This window comes from Martes martes, assembly GCF_963455335.1.
Source record: "Martes martes genome assembly, chromosome: 1".
Lineage (NCBI taxonomy): Eukaryota > Metazoa > Chordata > Mammalia > Carnivora > Mustelidae > Martes > Martes martes.
Window position 1 is genome coordinate 39,031,120 of NC_137888.1, and position 19,535 is coordinate 39,050,654.

Genomic DNA, 19,535 nt, shown 5'->3' on the forward strand with positions numbered 1-19,535 from the left:
CACTTAAAACTGACTGTTAATACCACTTCCTGAAGATTATGTTAAAATAAATAAATATTCATTTGCTAAGTGGATATTCTGCCTCATCAACAAAGGATGCAGAATGGATAGCAAAAGTCATTAGCATAATATAAATGCTTCCAAAAGGACTTTGGAATGCCTAAACTAAAAAAGTACACTACCAAGGACTTGGAAAGAATTTCAAGCTCCAAGGCCAAAGAATCTACTGCATATTAATCTTCTTTATCAAAAAGTTGATTTGGAGCACTAAAGACAAAAATAAGCCTATTGTGCAATTGCAAAAAATAAAAAATACGAAAGCTTGGAAGACTGTATGGCATGGTAGAAAGATGCTACATTGGGGAGCATGGCATCTGGCGGTCTTAATTTTGTCACCAATTAACTCTGAAATCTTTGGCTAGCTGGTTCAGCCATGTGAGCATCCATGTTTCCCATTTGCAAAAGGAGGGGTGTAGTATGTTTTTTCAGGGTGTCTTCTTCTGACTACATAAGTGTGCGCGCGCGCGCGTGTGTGTGTGTGTGTGTGTGTGTTTATGACCTAACCAAGGTAGCAAAGTCCAGAGAAATAGTTTGGGCGGGGGAGGGGGGGGACTCCTTACAAACTTATAACTGGAGTTATGCCTCCTAGGAGCATTTAATTCTTTTAAGTGAAAGCATGCAAGCGGATTCACACAGCTGTGGACAGAGTAAATATGCTCTAACTTATATGAAGCCCGGAGCATAATTGTTAAAAACCCCTATGCACAATTAGAAAACTGGCCATCTTTTTTTCTGCTTTCACCACCTCATGAACAAACTACAGGATTCTGAAAGCTTTATGTATCTTTCTAATGTTGACCTTACGAGTAAATGGGGGGGGGCAGATTTAGACAATAACAGGCTGTCTACATTTAAGATGAGAAGTCCCCCGGGTATGAAGGGAATTTATGATTTCATATCATTTCCCTCAATTTTTCCTGACACATATTTGGAAATGTGTTTCTCTTAGTTCCTACTGTCACTGTTAGAATGCAAGCACATTCCTTTCTGGACACGTTCTGCAGTGTCATCATGCCTCGGGAGCAGGGGCTGAGAGACTGAGTCAAGAGCTCTCTTGAGGAGATGTTAAAGAGACGGTGGGCGTGAGGACCACAGAGCTTAGCATCCCTTAGCAAACCCTGTCTGGATAAAGCACACTGTAAGATTTACTCATAGTCATGCAACTTCTAGGAATTAATGTCAGGGGCTATAAAACTTACTCTGCAGACATATTTACAAATTATTTTGATTCATGTAGTCTACTGTATGCCTAAGTAACGCATTACAGTGCCACCTGAGATATATGCAGTTCACTAGGTTTTTAAGACACCAACCTATTACTACCTACAATGCATAATATACTTGATGAAAAAAAATCTGAACTTAAAATTTCAAGTGCATATCTGTGCTTTTAAGGGTAAAGCAGAGTACACAGGCCTGGAGAATGATATTCTATTATTTCAAAAATAATTATCAGCTATACGATCATACATGAAGAGGAAAAACACACCTGTGGATAAAATCCATCATAATAAACCATTATAGGGAGGCTGGGTGGCTCAGATGGTTAAGTGTCTGCCTTCAGCTCAGGTCATGATCTCCAGGTTCTGGGATCAAGCCCTGCATCGGGCTCTCTGCTCAGCAGGGAGTCTGCTTCTCCCACTGCCTCTCCCCACTGTTCCTAGTCTCTCTCTCTCTGTCTCAAATGAATAAATAAAATATTTGAAAAAAAATAAACCATTATGCTATACTAACTTACAAGGACTTCTGATCTATATGGATTCAAGGGAAAAAAATAAGCTCAGAGATACACCACTACAACGGATTACAGAAGGAACACAAACCTGAAATGCTTTCTTTTCTAACATTTTATCAGTGACCATGAAACTTTCTTTATAACTCTATCACTTTTTCTGCTTTTCTTTTTTCTGCTCAGCAAATCAAGTTTTCAAATGCAGTAGGAGTGGTAGCCTTTATTTTTGTCTCCCAGGCAAGATGCTATTAGGGGTCACTTCCCATGGATGGAGAAAACAATCTTCAAGGATAATAATGATAAAACCTTATGGAATGCAAAAACAACCAAAATATGTATTCTCGGATGACTGCATTAGGGCCAAGTCAATATTAGTCCCGCTTCACCCACGCACCGCATAGTCTAAAAATGTTGTCAGCCTGATAAGAATTTCCTGATTTACTCTTTTTTCCAATAGAAAATATAGGTCATCAAAATAAACTCCTGACAGTAAAAGAACAGTAGTTACACTATCAAGTCTCTTTATTTGACTAGCCAGTTACAGTCCATTTCCTTACTTAACAACAACAGAAAAAGTAACCTCTAGCAAGCCATTTTTGTAAAAGTAACGTGAAAATTTCCAAGCACACCTCTCAGCTAAGTTCTCAAAGTCAACTCAGCCAATTATCTACTTGAAGGATACCTACAGAACCCTAAAGTGTAGTAAAGTTGACATTTACTAATATGCGCAACTTATCAATGTGGACGATTCAGGTGAAAAAGAAAGTTCATTCTTCAGTTAGTTGATGGTCTCAGCAAAAGGCTGATATTTGGGGATCGAGTTGTAGCACTGTTAAAAAAGTTGGCGTACTGGAATTTTTCTCACTGAAAACTGAATTTTATGAATAGTAGTTTATAATTTTTCCGATATGAATTTTATTTTCTAGTTCAAGAGTATTATAACCCCTAACCTCCACCACAGATTCATATATTAATGGAATTATTTTCACAATTCTATAGAACAAAACCCTATTCATAACTTACATAGTTCAAGTTATCTTTTAAGGGGAAAAATACTTTTCTGTATGCTTAGTAATTTTGAGTCTGTTGCTTGTCTACATTCCAATTGACAACTGAGAGCCTCTACAGCCCCTGAGATGAAGGAAGGGAAGGGAGGAAATAGGATGGTTCATCTGGGACTGACTGTTTATAAAACACATAAAAATGATATCTAGCATCTCTTTGCCTCACTTGCCTAATTTGTACCTAAATGGTTTTCTCTATTACTTAACATCTTTTATGTTTAAAATCAAAGAAAAGCAAACAGCATAACCAAAATGTTTAAATCTATCACCTTCGACCACAAATTATAAAATGTTTTCCCATTCTCTTTCCTAAAAGTAATCTTGTTTTCAAATGCTAAGGCTGCTGAATATTTAAAAAAAAAAAACAATGGTAGCAATAAAATGGGGCTCCTTCCTCTTTTGCCCTACTTGGTCCGGTTAAGCTTATATTGTTTAGCAGATAACTCTGGGGCATGTACCCTGCTCCAGAATCAGCTGAATTTTACAGTCCTTAAGTTCTAAACTGAAGTTATGATTTCTTTCCAAAGAGTAGCCCTACAAATCTAGCAAATAAACAAGTAAAGGGAATACAGAAATCAAAATTAATTATATAAATTTTAATAAAGAGCCAAACCCTTAAAACCATAAAAAAAATATGTTTCCTAAGAAATTTTTTAAACCCAATCAATAAATTCTGTGAATGGTAATTTTCTAACCACATCTGGTTCCCTGATAAGCGTCTCTACCTCGGAGTGCATAAATTGTATTTTTTAAAATTTCACCAAATCAACCCTAATTCCCGAATTCCCAGAGTCTGAAGACCCTACTTCGGTACAAGCTAGTGCCACATACTCACATATGTGTTCTCTGTAGCACTGAGGCTTGAAACACATTCTGTTGGTGTCCAGAGAGGAATGTCCAGGGATACCTACTGCCAAATTCCCCACACCCTATTCTCTCTTCTAAAAGAACTATATCATCTCCCTGGTTACAGAACCCTTTTAATCCACAGCATTCTCTGTCACTCTCAGCATGGTGAAGACCCAACATCCACTGATCCAAGGTTACCTCTTGAGTGGGGACACACTTCTACTAGGCTGAACTGTAACATCTCTGTGCTTTGATGGAATTAAAAATGAATGAGTAAGTTTGGGATCAATTCCTGCCCTCTCAGTCACAGTCATAAGAAGACGGACTCTACAGAGAAGTTCTAGTCACATTTGACAGACATTACACTAGACCTCTGTTCCATGAAAGTTCCAGAAAGGTCATTCCATGAGCTCACTGTCCAGGTAGCCTCCCCTATGTCGGTGACACAATTTTATCCTCTTAATCAAGAAAACCCTGAAAACACTTCACCTTTCCAAAGAAAAGAAAATATTTGATTTAAAGTAAGTTTACTCACATACTCCTAAGACAGATGCCCTTGGTGGGTTTCAGAGAACTGAGCCCAAAGAGCTAAGGTGGCTATGAGGAGCAGCCTCTGAGCTCCGGTGACACCAGCTCAATGAAGCCAGGTAGTGCCTCACATCGAATCCCCACCCGTCCACCAGGCTGCTTGTCCCTTCCCGAAGCTCAGCTCAACGGCGCTCCCCCAGGTCCCAGAGCATCCTCCGCGCCACCCGTCCCGGCGGGACGTCGCCCGAGTCCCAGACAGATACTCTCGGTGCCCCTCGCCCCCGCCCCCGCCCCCGGCGGGCTGCCCGGTCGGTGACTCACCTGCTGGCCAGGTTGGGGCGCCGGGTGGTAGTAAGCTGTGGGGCAGGTTGCAGCTGCCACAGGGTTGGGCAGATACTGGGGCGCTCCATACGGCTGGGGGTGATACATCACCTCCGCACAACTCATGGCAGCCGGGGCAGCGGCGGCCCCCGAGCTGCCGCCGCCGCTCTGCGCGCTCGGGCGACGGGCGCCGCCGCCACCGCCGCAGCTGCCTCCTCTGTCGCTGCTCCAGCTGCTACTGCGGCGAAGGCGGGTCCTCGGCGGCCGCGGGCTCCGCGCGGGGCGCGGGCTCGGGAGGGGTTGGCAATCAGTGGGGGCCCATGCGCGGGCACCTTCATCTTCAGCCCCTCCGAGTGTCCCCTTGCCTGCGCTTATATAGCGGCTCCGGGACGCAGTAGCCCGCCGCGCGGCGGGGGCATGATAGTGCCCGGCTCCGGCGAGGACAGCTGCGCCCACTGCAGCGCCAGCCGCCGCCGCAGCCCCGGCCGGGTTGGGCAGCCCTGGGGAGCCGGGGCTCTGGTTTGCATATACACAATGCACGCCCGGGGCTCGTCCTATCACCAGAGCTCGCGGCTGGGCGAGGACCGGGAGGCGGGGGCAGAGGGAGGGGGGCGCTGGGGAGGAGGGGGAGCACTTCGCCGCTCCAGGCTCTGGCGCGGAGCTGTGCAAAGTTCCTCCAACTCTGTCCGGGGCGGGCGGGTCGCCCAGCGGGGGACCCCTGGGAGGGCCGGCTGCGGATTGGAGCGAAGTTTGAAGCCCTCTCCGCCTCCCGGCGGTGGGATGATGGTGGGAGGGGAACGGTATGCGAGAGGCTCCGCGCCCTCAGAGCTCAGGCTTTCCACCCTGTTTCACCTGGCTGTCAGGGCGAAGGCTTCCCAACCCCAGGGAGCTTTTAGGGGGGAACACCAACGCAGAGGCCAGCGCTAAACCAAGGCCAAGTGTGCAAAGAGGTTAAACAGAACAGGCGCAAAATAAACTGGGATTAGCCCCTGCGTTAAATATAACCGTACGTGAAAGTTAACTTTATTACAAACGCGCACACGCCAAGAATGCAACACAGTTTTCTACAAGCGATCTCGCTTTAAGTTTACACCTTCATGGTATGAAATTTTTGTGGGACGTCAACCTTTTCTGGCTCTTCCTGCCTGGTTTCCATAGAGTAATAGACAATAACAACTGATTAAACTCATTCAGCTATTAAAGGTTTATCTACTTGCAAGTGGCTTATAATCCTCTCCAAAATTTAAAAAACAAAACAAAACAAAAATCTCTTTGTGGGAATATAACTGTTTTGATAAAATCAGGTGAAGTAGAAAAGAACTGTAATTATTTTATAAATAAGCAAACTCTTTGAACTTCAACAAGTATATATCTCCCCTTCTATTTACACATCCTCTTTTATGACACAGAACAGTTTCTTTGTTTTCACAGGGACTATCCTTTGAGAAAAAGGCAAGCTGAATGTCATATGTACCGATGTTGTCATGGATTGAATTGTGTTTCCCTCCCCCCCAGATACATATGTTGCAGTCTGACCCCCAATGTGACGGTATTTGGAGACAAGGCATATCAGGAGGGAGTTCAGATTAAGTGAGGTCCTAAGAGTGGGGTCCTAATCTAGGACTGGTATCCTTATAGAAGAGGAAGTCACACTAGCAATCCCTGTCTGCCCTGGCACAGAGGAAAGGCTTTGGGACAGCTGGTGAGAAGGTGCAGTCTACAAGCCAGCAAGAGACTTCTCACTAGAAACTAACCTTGAGGGCAACTTGATATTGGATTTTTTTTTTTTTTAAGATTTTATTCATTCCCTTGACAGAGAGAGAGAGTACACATAAGAGAGAGAGAGAGAGAGCACACAAGTAGGGGGAGAGGGAGAGGCAGGCTTCCCACTGAGCAGGGAGTCCCATGTGGGGCTCAATCCCAGGACCCCAGGATCATGAGCAAAGCCTAAGGCAGACCAACTGAGCCACCCAGGAGCCCCATATTGGAATTTTAGCCTCCAAAGACGTCAGAAAGTAAATATCTGTTGTTCAGGGCACCCAGTCTTGTGTTTTTTTTTTTTTTTTTATGGCAGCCCTAGCAGACTCATATACTATATCAGAGATGTACAGTATTAATATATTGCTAATCTTGATATGAATATGTATGTGTGTATACATAACTATACATTCACACATACATAAATACATATATATTCACACATATACACACTTACACACTCAAATACATAACTACAGTATTTGACAGGAACTCTGCTACTCATAACAGCTCCTATTCTCTCATTCACTCTTTCATCTACTGAATATTAAAAATAGATTTATTAAGGGCATTCACAGTTTGGATTTTGTGCTTTTTGTGATGAAGCGGTATTCCTATCAATAAGACATATACGAACTTATTTGAAATGTTGTCCCTGCCTTTTCAAAATTGACACCCTCTGGTCATCCTTTCCTGTGTTTCAGGTTCATCTATTTGACTTCTGTCTAGATGGTTCCACATAGAAGTTCCATAGGAACCTCAGTCATGATAGTACTGATATTTTCCCACAGTCCCAGTCTGAGTCCACTTGATCCCAACTTTACACTTCTACTGACTCTCTTCCCTCAACATTTATCTCTCCTGCTATAACCCTTAGTTCATGCAGCACCTTTCACGCAGACTCCTGAAGGCGGCTTCTACCTGATTTCCAGGCCCTAATAGTCTTGTCTTCTGATCCATTCTTCACACAATTTGTCTTCTTACTGTTTTCTGTCCCAGCCACTGCAAATCCAACAGAGTAATAATGTTTTGTTTAACTTTAAAAAACATTTATAATAGCCCCCCACAACCTCAACTCTTTAACCTTCAAATTCTGGTCCCTTCCTTTGTCATCATCTTCTGTAAACTATCCATTCAGCCACGTGAACTGAGACCTCCCTTTCCAGGAAAGAACGTGGTATCTCCTATGACCTTCCCTTTTTATGCATGACCCGAACTTCTGTACCAACACACTCAACTTTCTTCACTTGCAAACTCCTTTTTGTTCTTTAGGGGATTATCTTTCAAAACATCCACTGAAGACCAGCTATGACGCCTCTACTCTCAGCAACTCCAGCACCCTATGAATCCTGCTCTCACCATACTGATTACATGATTTGAAATGGTCTGTTTGCTTTTTTCCCCAACATGACCATGGCCACGAGAGAGCAGGGACTGTGATTTTTTTTTAAAGATTTTATTTATTTATTTCACAGACAGAGATCACAAGTAGGCAGAGAGGCAGGCAGAGAGAGAGAGAGAGGAGGAAGCAGTCTCCCTGCTGAGCAGAGAGCCCGATGCGGGGCTCGATCCCAGGACCCTGGGACCATGACCCCAGCTGAAGGCAGAGGCTTTAACCCACTGAGCCACCCAGGCGCCCAGGACTGTGATTTTTTATCTGTGAATCTCAATCATGTAATGCCTGGCTTAATAAGCATTCATTGAATAAAGTATTTTAAAAAGGAGAAAAAATTCTTCAAGGAGCTTACAAATTCATGGAGGATCCAAACACATCAGTGAAGGTTAGAACATGGAACATGGTTTCAGATCCTGTATCAGGATTTCTACTGTATGTTAGAATGAGAAGATCCTTGTAATATGAGAAACTTTTAGACCTGGAGTGGAAAGTGACTAAATTAGGCCACAAAACTAGTTTGCAAGAGCACCCTTTCCTCTATGGAAAGCCTTCTGTTTAAAACACTAAAGAGTTCCAACTGTATCTTCAAATAACTTTAATTAACTATAGCTTATTGTTTTTAATATAATCATGTGTTCAATATATTTCCTCTACTAGACTTGCAGAGAGAATTTATATCTTATATATTTAACATTAAGAAGATGTTCAGTATATATCTGTTAACTCAGAAAATAAAGCAAAACTAAATCCAAAATGCCATACCCACAATTTCTGTATCTTCCTTGTTCCCCATATGGCCTTTAGTATGTTGCAAATATTTATTATATGACGAAGATGTAGTACTTGGATACTAATAAGTCACAGACCCAAAAGTCTGGAGGTATTTGGCAAAATCTTTCTATATGAGGTATCTTTGTTTTGATACCCTCCTTCATTTCTAAATTCTACTGATAGGGGGAAAATGAGAGACTAATGAAAAATTCTGCCCAGAATTAGAATCTAGAAGAAGCATGGACTGGACAGAGAGGGAAGACAACTTGTCAAGGCCTGGAGGCTTTATTTGCTCATTAACAGAATGTAGGATAATTCCTGTCAGGAAAGTACCTGACTTCCCTGGTAGATGTTTAGGGTTTTAGAGTGGAAAAGAATAAAAAATATCATCTAGTCTACAACATCTTTCAATGATACACAAACACGTGGTCTGATTCATGTCTCCTACAGAAGGCACACTAAAACCAAAATCAATTCAGTTCTCTCCCTATCTCCCCATGCTAAGGCTATGTGAACAAGCACATATGTATTTTATGTGCATACATGCCACATTTATTTATGCCTCTCTCTATATATATATATACAAACACACATACACACACGTATGTATGCATGCATATTCATATATATCCATTTATGCATATATATGTGGAAGAAGAGGTTTTAGATTAGATCATTCTTTGGTCATCTTGGAGTTTCAGAAAAGGGGTGGGGAAGAAAAAATGTAGGCCAATTGCATTTAACAGTAGTGAGTCACTCAGATCAGAGAATGTGATCTGATCACTGGTGTACTCATTGTCATGTCTAGTATGTGCAGGTGTCACAATTACTTGGAATAAAGTAATAATGAGATGGAACTCGATAATTTGGAGTTAAAGTTTTAGATACTTTTGAGTTAAAGTTCCTGAAATTTTACCCTTTTATCTTCTCTCTTCCTTCTTTCAAATTGTCCCACCTCCCTTTGGGTTCAGTTCTGATGTGGAACTAGATCTTACATTACCCATTGGTGTTTAACCTCTCACTGCTTTCTGTTCCAGCCACTGCAGTTCCAAGAGAATACCAAAATTACCTTAAATGTTCCCAGTTCTTCTGAGTCAGGGGTTTACACTCACTGTATTTTTGGCCCCACTCACCAAATTTCCCAGAATGTTCCCCATTTTCAGCTGGAATTTGGTGATGTGAACTCCCCAAACCAGTTTTATTTAGAGGGGTAACATGAAGTGGGTTTTCCCAATATCTCTTGGGATAAGATAAGGCAAAAAGGAAAGCAGCTTTTATTTTTTTTGAATGATGACAGCCAGCGTGGTCTTTAACTTGGGGTATCAGTGTAAGAAAACATATGGAATCTGCAATACACACACCTGGCTTTCTCAACCTGTGTATCCAAACCCTCTTCTCAGTTCCCCAAACAGCTGATCCTTTGCTCACCCTCTGGCCTAACCTGATAGGTTAGAATAGGAGATAGATAGGAGCCCCCTAATAATGTAGCCCATCCTAGAAATTATGCCTCATAGGAAGTAGGCTTGGGTCATCTGCACAGGGATTTCGCAGGTCTTTAGTAGGAAACATGGTGGTTCTAGGCAGAATAATGCTTCTCCAGCTCCCAAAGAGGTTATACTTTAATCCCTAGAATTTATGAACATGCTTATTTTACATGGCAAAAGGGAGCTAAGATTGCTGATGGAATGAAGGCTACTAATAAGCAGATTTTAAGACAGGAAAATTATCCTGGATTATGTGAGTGGGCCCAATATAATCACAAGGGTCTTTTTAAGAGGGAGTCAGAAGGCACAAGAGTCAGTGTCACATTGGTCTTCAGTGAGAAAGATCCTATGGGCCATTGATAACAGTGAAAATGAAAGAGACCAACGAGCCAAGGAACACAGGCAGCCTCTAGAAGCTGCAAAAGGCAAGACGGGGGCCCTAAGGCTGCCAGAAGGAACACAGCCCCATTAACATCATTTTTGGACTTCTGACCTCCAGAGCTGTAGGATAATAAATTTGAATAGTTTTAAGTCACTGAGTTTGTGGCAATCTGTTACAGCAGCAATAGGAAACTAATACAATAGTTTAATGGGGAAGGAGGGACTAGAAGAAAGGGCACCCCCTTTACCCTACAGATTCCTATGAGGAGAGGCACAATTAGGAAGAGGGCCAGTGGGGAGTCCTCTAAAACTCACAGGCCAGAGAGGGGCTCTGGTTGCATAGATCTAGGAGTGGTTCCAGTAATACCAATGGAATGGTTTTAAAAACAGAAGGTCAAAACTCACATGTAAAGCAATAAGCCACTTCATTCGGTTGTCCTTTAGGATCACCTGCCTTAAATGGGCCTTCCTCAATGCTCAGCAGCTTTACATGTTTCTCTAACATGCTTACCATGTCCTCTTGTAATTCTTGCCTGCTATCCTCTCCAGCAATCTCAAATCCCTCAAATTCACTTTCTCCATGTTCTCCCTTTCCATTCCCTTATTGAGTCTACCTGCAATAAGATTTCTGTCTCATAATCCCACAAAAATGTATTAAAGTCCAGTAATGATCATATTACCAAGCTCAAAGTTCATTTCTAAACTGTATCCTAACTGATGCTTCATAAATTTTGACATCAAGGATTAATCGCTCCTTAAAATTCTCTCTTCTCTTGACATCCTTCCATGACATCCCCCTGTCTTAATCTGTCTACTTAAACTTTGGTTATTCCTTCTAAGTATCCTCTGTCAAGTTTTCCTCCATTTATACTCTAAATATTGAGTTTCTTGATTGCTTTGTCCTAGGCCTTTTTCTTATCTTACTCTATCCTTTCATCTTAAGAGATCTCATCCATCTTCAAATCACCTATATATATGCAAATAACTCACAAAAATTAGCCTCCAACCCAGGGCATTTCTCAAAACCCAAGACTTATGGAGTGGAGATGTATCTTATATGGAGTTCTAAAGGCAATAAATAAAGCAAATGAAACCATATGCAGCCCAAATTCTAACTGAAAATTTCTTCAATATCCCACAATAAACTGGATACACATGTACTGAGTCTCAGTAAGTTCAACACAGATCATTTGAGCGTCAGCATTGAAAATGCTTTCCTTGGGTTGAACACCAGATGAAGTATGGCCCATGTTTAAGGAATAATGTTTCTTAAGAATTATGCTAATTTTTAAAAGCTAAAATCATACTCAAATTCATAAGATAAACACATAATGTGAGAGAGGTATATGAGAATTTAGTTCAACTCAAGGCATAATAGATTCCTGTGCCCCATCTACTCTTACTCTGGGCTAGATCAATGTCCACTGAGTTGAATCATGGATATAGTGCTTCCTTATTATAAATTGTCTCTCCATCTCTCTTCCTCTCTCTCTTTCTCTTTCTGTCTCTCTCTCTCTCTCATTTCTCCTGTCTCTTTTCCTCTGCCAACTTATCTCCATAACCTCCTACTCATTTCCTCCTGTCCACTTTGAGACTTCATTGTAACACATGCCATCCATTCATTTGCTTCAGTACAATGAACTCTCTCCCTTTGTCTTTGCGTGCACTATTTACTTGGAAAATTCTCTCCCTCCACACTTGGTCTAGTTGCCATCTAGGTCTTAGCTTAAACTTGTTTTGCCAAAGATACCTCCCAATTTAACGTACACCCCATCCCATCCCCACCATTCTCTCCAATACCTGCTTGCTTATCACCCTCCTTTTGAAATATGGGTTTTTTTCCTTACCTCTCCATTATGATTCATACAGGCATAAAACACATATGTTTTATTCACTATTATATCACAGTACATAATAGATATTCATTAAATATTTATTGGATGAGGTAATGATGTTATGCTTTAGTAAGGGATAGTTTCCTTTAGGGTTCAACATAGTCACAGTTGTAGGGATAGGCTTAGCTTTTTTTTTTTTTTTTAAAGATTTTATTTATTTATATGACACACAGAGAGAGATCACAAGTAGGCAGAGAGGCAGGCAGAGAGAGAGGGGGAGGCAGGCTCCCTACTGAGCAGAGAGCCCAATGCGGGACTTGATCCCAGGACCCTGAGATCATGACCTGAGCCAAAGGCAGAGGCTTAACCCACTGAGCCACGCAGGCGCCCTAGGCTTAGCTTTAAAGTCAATTTTCATCACTTGAGATGTAGGTTATAGACTAGTTAGATGATTTAAAGCATGTGCTTTTACAAGAGGGTGAACGATAATGGAAGCAGTTTATATAGATCAGGTATTTAGGACTTCCATGGAGAAAACAGTGACAGAAGGAACTCACACTTATGAGGCTCTGCAGTTGGTCGGGCATTTATGTTAAAATTGTTTTTAACTCACTCGTTTAATTCTCACAATGATCCTATGCAGTAGTTGTTATCATTTTAGATATGGAAGAGCTGAAAAGAAGAAAAATTAAATATTTTAAATATCACCTAGTTCGTGAGTTGCTGAGCCAGGATTTGACTGCAGTGTTTGATTCCAGAACACTCCAAAAACAAATAAACAAAAACAAAACAAACAAACAAACAAACAAACAAAAACGCACTGCCTAATAATGAATGGGCACTAATCAAATTCCACATATGTGTGTGAAGGAGGTAAGAAGATAGATTCACCAAAGAATTAACAAGCCTCAGAGTAGACTCTCTAGATCAATTATTTGTCTAATGGGTCAGTTTAATTAAAATTTCTGCTGATCCTGGGTTTCCAGCTTTAAGAACTGGTTTGGAAAGAAGTGTATAAGGAGCTCCAGAAAATTCCCAAGTTCAATGGAAGAATTAATTGTTAAGGGCTTATAGGAGCAACTTCCAAATTTTCTCTTATAGGAGCAATTTCCAAATTGATAACTTTTATCTCAAAAGTACTTTTCTGCTGTTTTTCTTCTTTTTGGTTCCTTCATAATGTATTAAAAATTGAATAGCTTTTGATATTACCAGAAACATGGCAAGGACTTTCAATGGAGCAAAGAAGACTGACCAGAGTAGGCAGGTGGACAAGACAAGAAGCTGTGCAGGAGAGGGTGATTAGAGAAGTCACAGGCAGAGGACCTCCTTATCAGGAGGGAAGAGGCTGGCCGTGCTGTGAAATGACTAGAAAATTCAGGATCACAACTGGGCCCTCAGATACCTCCATGAAGACTGAAAAGAGCGTAAATGTCGCCTTCAGAAAAAACGCTGAACTTCAGTTTTCTCATGTCAAGCAAAGACAGCCACATTCATAGGACTTCTCTGAGGATGAGTAAATAATGTATATAAGGTTCATAAGGGGGGCATCTGTGTGGCTCAGTCGGTTTAAGCATCTGCCTTTGGCTCAGGCCATGATCCCACGGTCTTAGGATCAAGTCCCGTGTCTGGCTGACTCCCTATCCCTGGGCAAAAAGCCTGCTTCTTCCTCTCCCTGTGCTGCTCCGCCTGCTTGAGCACACACAAGTAAACAAATAAAATCATAAAAAAAAATAGAGCTCGTAAGGTACAACCTGACCCATGCTGAACTTCAAAATATTAATGACTTTCCCTGTCACAAACCTACCTTGGCAAGTAGTAGAACAGACAAAAATCAAGAACAAGACCTATCATAGAACAATTAAAAACTTAAAAAAAAAAAACATAATGTGGTGGTCTTTTTGAGAGTTCTGATCTAAACACGCACAAGCCAACAATTCAGTCCTGTAAATTCAAGGACAATCTAGAGTGGAAGACACATGAGAGTTACGCACAGCACATACCTTTTATGTTTTGCACTACTTTATTCACTTTCAGCCTGGTAAGATTTGCCTGGTGAGCTTGTAATAGCATGTTCTCTCTGTTGAGTATTTTAAAAACATCCATGTAAGAATTTCTTAGTGCTTCTTACAGATATTATTTGTATCTGAGTCAAGGTGGCACTTTTTTTTCCTGATGGTTTTCAACATCTAGTAAAGTGGTCCCTTCTCTGACATATTTACTTGTCTTATAATGTCTTTAGGTTAGAGCATGCAGTGCTAGTTACAGGTTGAAGACCTCACCTAAGGATTCTGAGGATAAAGTTCCATGTATTTGCAATTAATAATGAGGCTATTTCTAATCTTTATAGTTTGGTTTGCTTAACAAAAAGTGGTATTTTAAATATCTCTGGTTGATCCGGCAGAGACACATAGCAAATGGCATCACCTGCTTCCCAAGTTCCGACATGGGAGGTTTGCCATGACCCTCTCTTAGTACCTCCACATACCACCTAGAATGTATTCTGTAAACAGTCAACATGTTCTCTTTGCTAAGTTTTTTTGTTTTGTTTTTAATTAATTTTGGCTGGAATTGTGGTATTAAATGGTACTCCAGATCTAGTGTGTTTTACAGAGATTTAATAATAGAGAAATCTAAGTCAGGAAACAGAATAGATGAAGAGATATCAAGACACTTTTTAGCCTGTATTAAAAAAAATCAGCAAAGAGTACATACTTCATCATAAAATAGAATCATTTGTCCTCATGGAAGATAATGACAGACCATTAGTTCATTGTGTACCTTGAGTTCCTTGTCTATTTCTTTGCTGGTTTTCCTGGTAGTCATGGTAGATCTGGGTTAATTTAACTACATTGTCTCTGTCAGCCTCTGACAAGTAGAATACAACCACATGGCGTCTGGCCTGGGTGTGGGTATGGTTCTATCCATGGAATGGAAGCAAGCAAGCAAGGGAGGATTAAACCCTTGATCTTGGCATCATTAACACTCTGTTCTAACCCCTTGGACGAACTAGCCACAGACAAAGACCAATTGGACTAATAAGTCACAGCAGCCAGAACAATGTGGTTTGAATTTATTTCTCATTTTTAATACACTGGTTTTATAATTTGATTTAAATATTTTAGGATTAATGAAGTCAAAGTCCCATGTTGCTGTCATTCAGAAGAGAGAAAGCAGAGAGGAAATGCTATACCATACAACTTCCCATGATCACCAGGCACAAACTGGCACTAAGGGCTGTATTGTCACTTTATACAACAGGTGTCAACCTGCCACATTGAGAGTAAATCACAAGTTTTATAAGTAATTTATATTTAATAAACAAAAGAGGTTTTGCATTTAAGGAAACCTTTTTGGATCATTTTGAAGGCCCATAACTTTTGGGAAACAAACAAACAAAATTACTCCACTGTTCATTGTTTGTTTGGTTTTGCCAAATTTTCCTGCATGGTGTTTGATCCAAAAATGAGGTACGCATGGTACCTCAAATCCTGAAAGTGATTTATTTGGCTCTCAACTGCGTATTTCATTCTTATTATATAAATAAACCACTGGAGAAGATATCTCAACATTATTATTCCAGTGGCTTTAGATTCCTGGGGTATATTCAAAATCCCACTTACTTCCAATGCCCATTATAAGTAGCACCTATTCTAGGAAGCATATCTTAACATTTTAAAATTGACATTATAATTTGTACTGCCTGCACCTTATATTTTGTGGTTTGATTTTATGCAATTATTATTATTGTTATTCTTTATTTCACCCTGATCATTTCAATTACCATAATTGCCTCCCTTATGAAAAGATAAAATAATAAATTCCATGGGGGAAATGGCAGAGTTAGATGTTTCTTTGTTGACTCACACAGCACCAAAAGTAAGTACAGCGTAAGCCTGCTGTAGTTGATTTGAATTGAACGACTCACTCTGTGATCTATGAATGTTGTGGAATTGTTAATCTACAATGTTTTCATCTCTTTCAATGCCAAAGAGGAAGAACACGGACACTAAGAATATTTTATGTGAACTCTACCCAGAAAATATACCTTTAATTACCATTTACCCTAATTTTCAGTCCCTTCTTTGACAATAATATCTTTAAATGCATGTCTCTTTTTGTATTGTCAATAGAATACAAATTGTTGGATGCGATGAATATTTTCAACACTTTTAAAAACACTTTTTTTTCATTTTCTAAGGATTTTAATGTGAGCAGTTTCTTTAATACAGTATAACTGTAGTACAACTGAAAAATACAAAACCCATTGAGATTTCAGGAGATTCACTTCATCTCCAATGACAATATATTATAGCCATTTATCCTTCATATGTTAGTGTCCAAAAAGATTACAAAAAAAGTCTACCCTGGTAGTAGGTAGAGACAGATTCCCTAAAGTTATCTAACCATAACAGAAATTTGATCAGGATAAGGAAATAAAGTAACAGTAATAATAGCGATGGTAATAATAATAACAATAATAGTTAACCTTTATACAGTACCTGCTATGTGCCTGGCACTTCATATATATCAACTCATTTAAGTCTCATAAAAACTTCACGAGGTAAATACAATAATTATCTCCATTATACAGATTAGGAAATCAAGGCATCAGGTGGTTACGTGATTTGCTCAACATTATTCACCCAGGTAATCTGGTTCTACAGTCCAGCTCTTCACAAGTGTGCATACCGTATCTCAAAAGGGATGTTGAAAAAAAGTGGAATTTTGGCAGTTCTGGTTGATTTTACCAATTCTATCCTAGGAAGCCACAGTCTCTTGTCTCCAACTTTTTCTTTGTAGTTGAACAAATGACATCATTCCTAATGTTTACAATGATGTTCTGTACTCTAGACGGCAGTGGTGTTCACCAGAGGGACAGAAACATAGGTGAAAACAACCTGTCCCCACACATAACACCTTCCTGGAATCTCAAAAAGATAGAGACAGTAAAACCAAACAAAATAAAATAGTATCTCTATTGCCTTAACACTTGTTTCATTTTCTTACTTACAATATTCAAACATAAATTTTGTTCATTTCTTAAAAGTGAATAACTGAAATAATGGTATGTTTGCTGCCAACTTTGTGAGATTAAATATCGTAAATTCTCAAGGACTGAACTATTTGTTTAGACATCCCCTGGAAGCACATCATGTTCTTTATGGATAATAACAAATATTAAAAAAAAAACCCTAAAAGAAATTTCAGAGTATTTGATAATCAGGTCATGACATCATCAATTTCAGATATGCTGAGAATATGAGGAACTTGATATGAACAGATGGGAGAGATAAAGAAATCTGGGAGCTATTCTGAGGCAATGTGAGGTATACTATTGAGTATTAATTGTTGCTTTGAGCTCAGGAAATGTGCAAAAACTGGTCGTTAACTAAAGCATTGTTCCTCGAAGTGTGGTCTATAGTTCAGCAGAATAATGTCTACAAGCTTGTTAGAAGTAGAAAATCTCAGGCCCCAGCCCAAACCTGGGTCTGAACCTGAGTCTGCATTTTTGATAAGATCTGCCAGGTGATTCCCACGCACATTAAAATTTGAGAAGCACTGAACTACAGTATCTCTCTATAATGAATAGCAACATGTAATGTCAAACCACTTATATTTAACTTAGCATAATTTTAAGACCCACAACCAGCTGGTAGAAATAGACTAATGGTGATATATTTTTGAAAATTTAAATATTACAAAACCATTTTGCAGGTGTTTAGCTCACTTAATATCCCATTCTGTTATGAGAAAATCAGAATATATGTTTTTCATGATGAAACTGTTGTTAAGAGAAAAGCTTTATATAAAGGGGCCAAACACATAGAGGTGATTTAGATCTTCTAAATCCAAATCCAGTACCTTTCCCATTCACAAGCAAACCATCTGCAGTTGTTAGAATATTTTTAGGTTCTGTCCTTGGAAATGCTAAAAAGTTGGTAGTGTTTTTCTAAGACACCACTTATTCCCTGTTACAGCATTCAGTCCTCCTAAAGGCAGAAAAAGTAATCTCAGTCAAATACAGCAAATTCAGACACTGACAGGTTTTCTCAACTTTTTCTGGGCACACTCATGATTTCAGGTTAAAGTGGACATTTCAGATTTTCCCCTTCTCCTGAAATAGTATTTGGTTATTTGGGGTGGGGGGTGGCTCTGTTGTGAAGGGGAGCCCATGGTTGCTTCAGTTCTTAGTCTTGATCTTCCTTCCACAAAGATGTCTCTCCTCACTTCCCATGATATGGTGACATTCTTGGGAGGCTGCTGCCCCTCAGCATGTCAAAGGGCAGAGACTCAGGTATTGTATCCTTTCAAATTTCATTTATGACTGACTTTTATTGTTCCTCCTCCCTTTTCAGGACCAACTGGAAAGATGAAGGTGGAAGGGGAGAGGACAGGGCACGGGAACCTGCTCTCCTATGCCTTCCCCAGTGTCTAACTCTCTAGCTTCCTCTGTAACTCTTCCCTATTTCTTTCAGCCCAGAGAATTATTATCTCCTCAAAGGCAGGAAAAACTAGATCTTCAGGTATTCTTGTGTGGCCTTTTTTTTTTTTTTTAAAGCTTAAAAGCCAGGAATTTGTTCTCTAGTTTCCATAGTTGCCACTCCCCCTTGAGGCAATACCTGCGTAAAGTCTAGTGGCCTAAATGGAGGAGAGGTCACAGGTTAAAATGGAATGAGGTATGGTGAGCATCAGTTAATACTTTTTCTTTTTTAAGATTGTATCTATTTATTTATTTGACACAGAGAGAGAGAGAGAGAGAGAGAGAGCACAAGCAGGGGGAGCGGCACGTAGAGGAAGAGGGAGAAGCAAGCTCCCCGAGGAGCAGGGAGCTCAATGTGGAACTCAATCTCAGGACCCAGGGATCATGACCAGAGCTCAAGGCAGACAGTTAACCGGCTAAGCCACCCAGGGGCCCCGAGCATCAGTTAATACTTAAAATTATTGTTCTTCCTGGTGTTCTATAATTCTCATGAGAGATTATGTAAGGCCAGATATCTAGAATTTAAATCACATGAAATTAGGTTCACTCCATCTATGTTTGTCTGACAACATCTAAGGTACTATATTCAGTTCTTAGTGGTTCTCCTTAAATTTTATTGACAATGTAAGGGATGACCATGGGAAAATAATCAGCGCGGTAAGGTATCTGAGAATGATTTCATGTGTGTCGTAATTATAGGAATTATGGCCATTTAGCCTAGGAAAATTAAAGACTAAAGGGAAATAAACATTTGAATGTCTATCATATCATATGGAATAGAGTACACACTTATTGCTGTGTTTTGCTCTAAGGGAAGACTTAGAATCAATGAATTAAGTTTAAAAAATTAAATTTTAGTTAAAATTAAGTACACC

General features: G+C 40.1%; 1 protein-coding gene across 2 annotated transcripts in view; it reads right to left on the reverse strand.

Moving 5' to 3' along the window:
* Window positions 1-5,025, reverse strand: part of VGLL3 (vestigial like family member 3) — a 44,090-nt gene extending 39,065 nt beyond the window's left edge. The window contains exon 1 of one of the 2 annotated variants that reach the window (XM_080818936.1): window positions 4,555-5,025. In XM_080818936.1, the coding sequence (XP_080675062.1) occupies window positions 4,555-4,680 (126 nt within the window). In that variant the 5' untranslated portion in view covers window positions 4,681-5,025. The remainder of the gene's footprint in view (window positions 1-4,554) is intronic. The other variant, XM_080818935.1, reaches the window with a different exon arrangement.
* Between the last annotated feature and the right edge of the window lie 14,510 nt (window positions 5,026-19,535).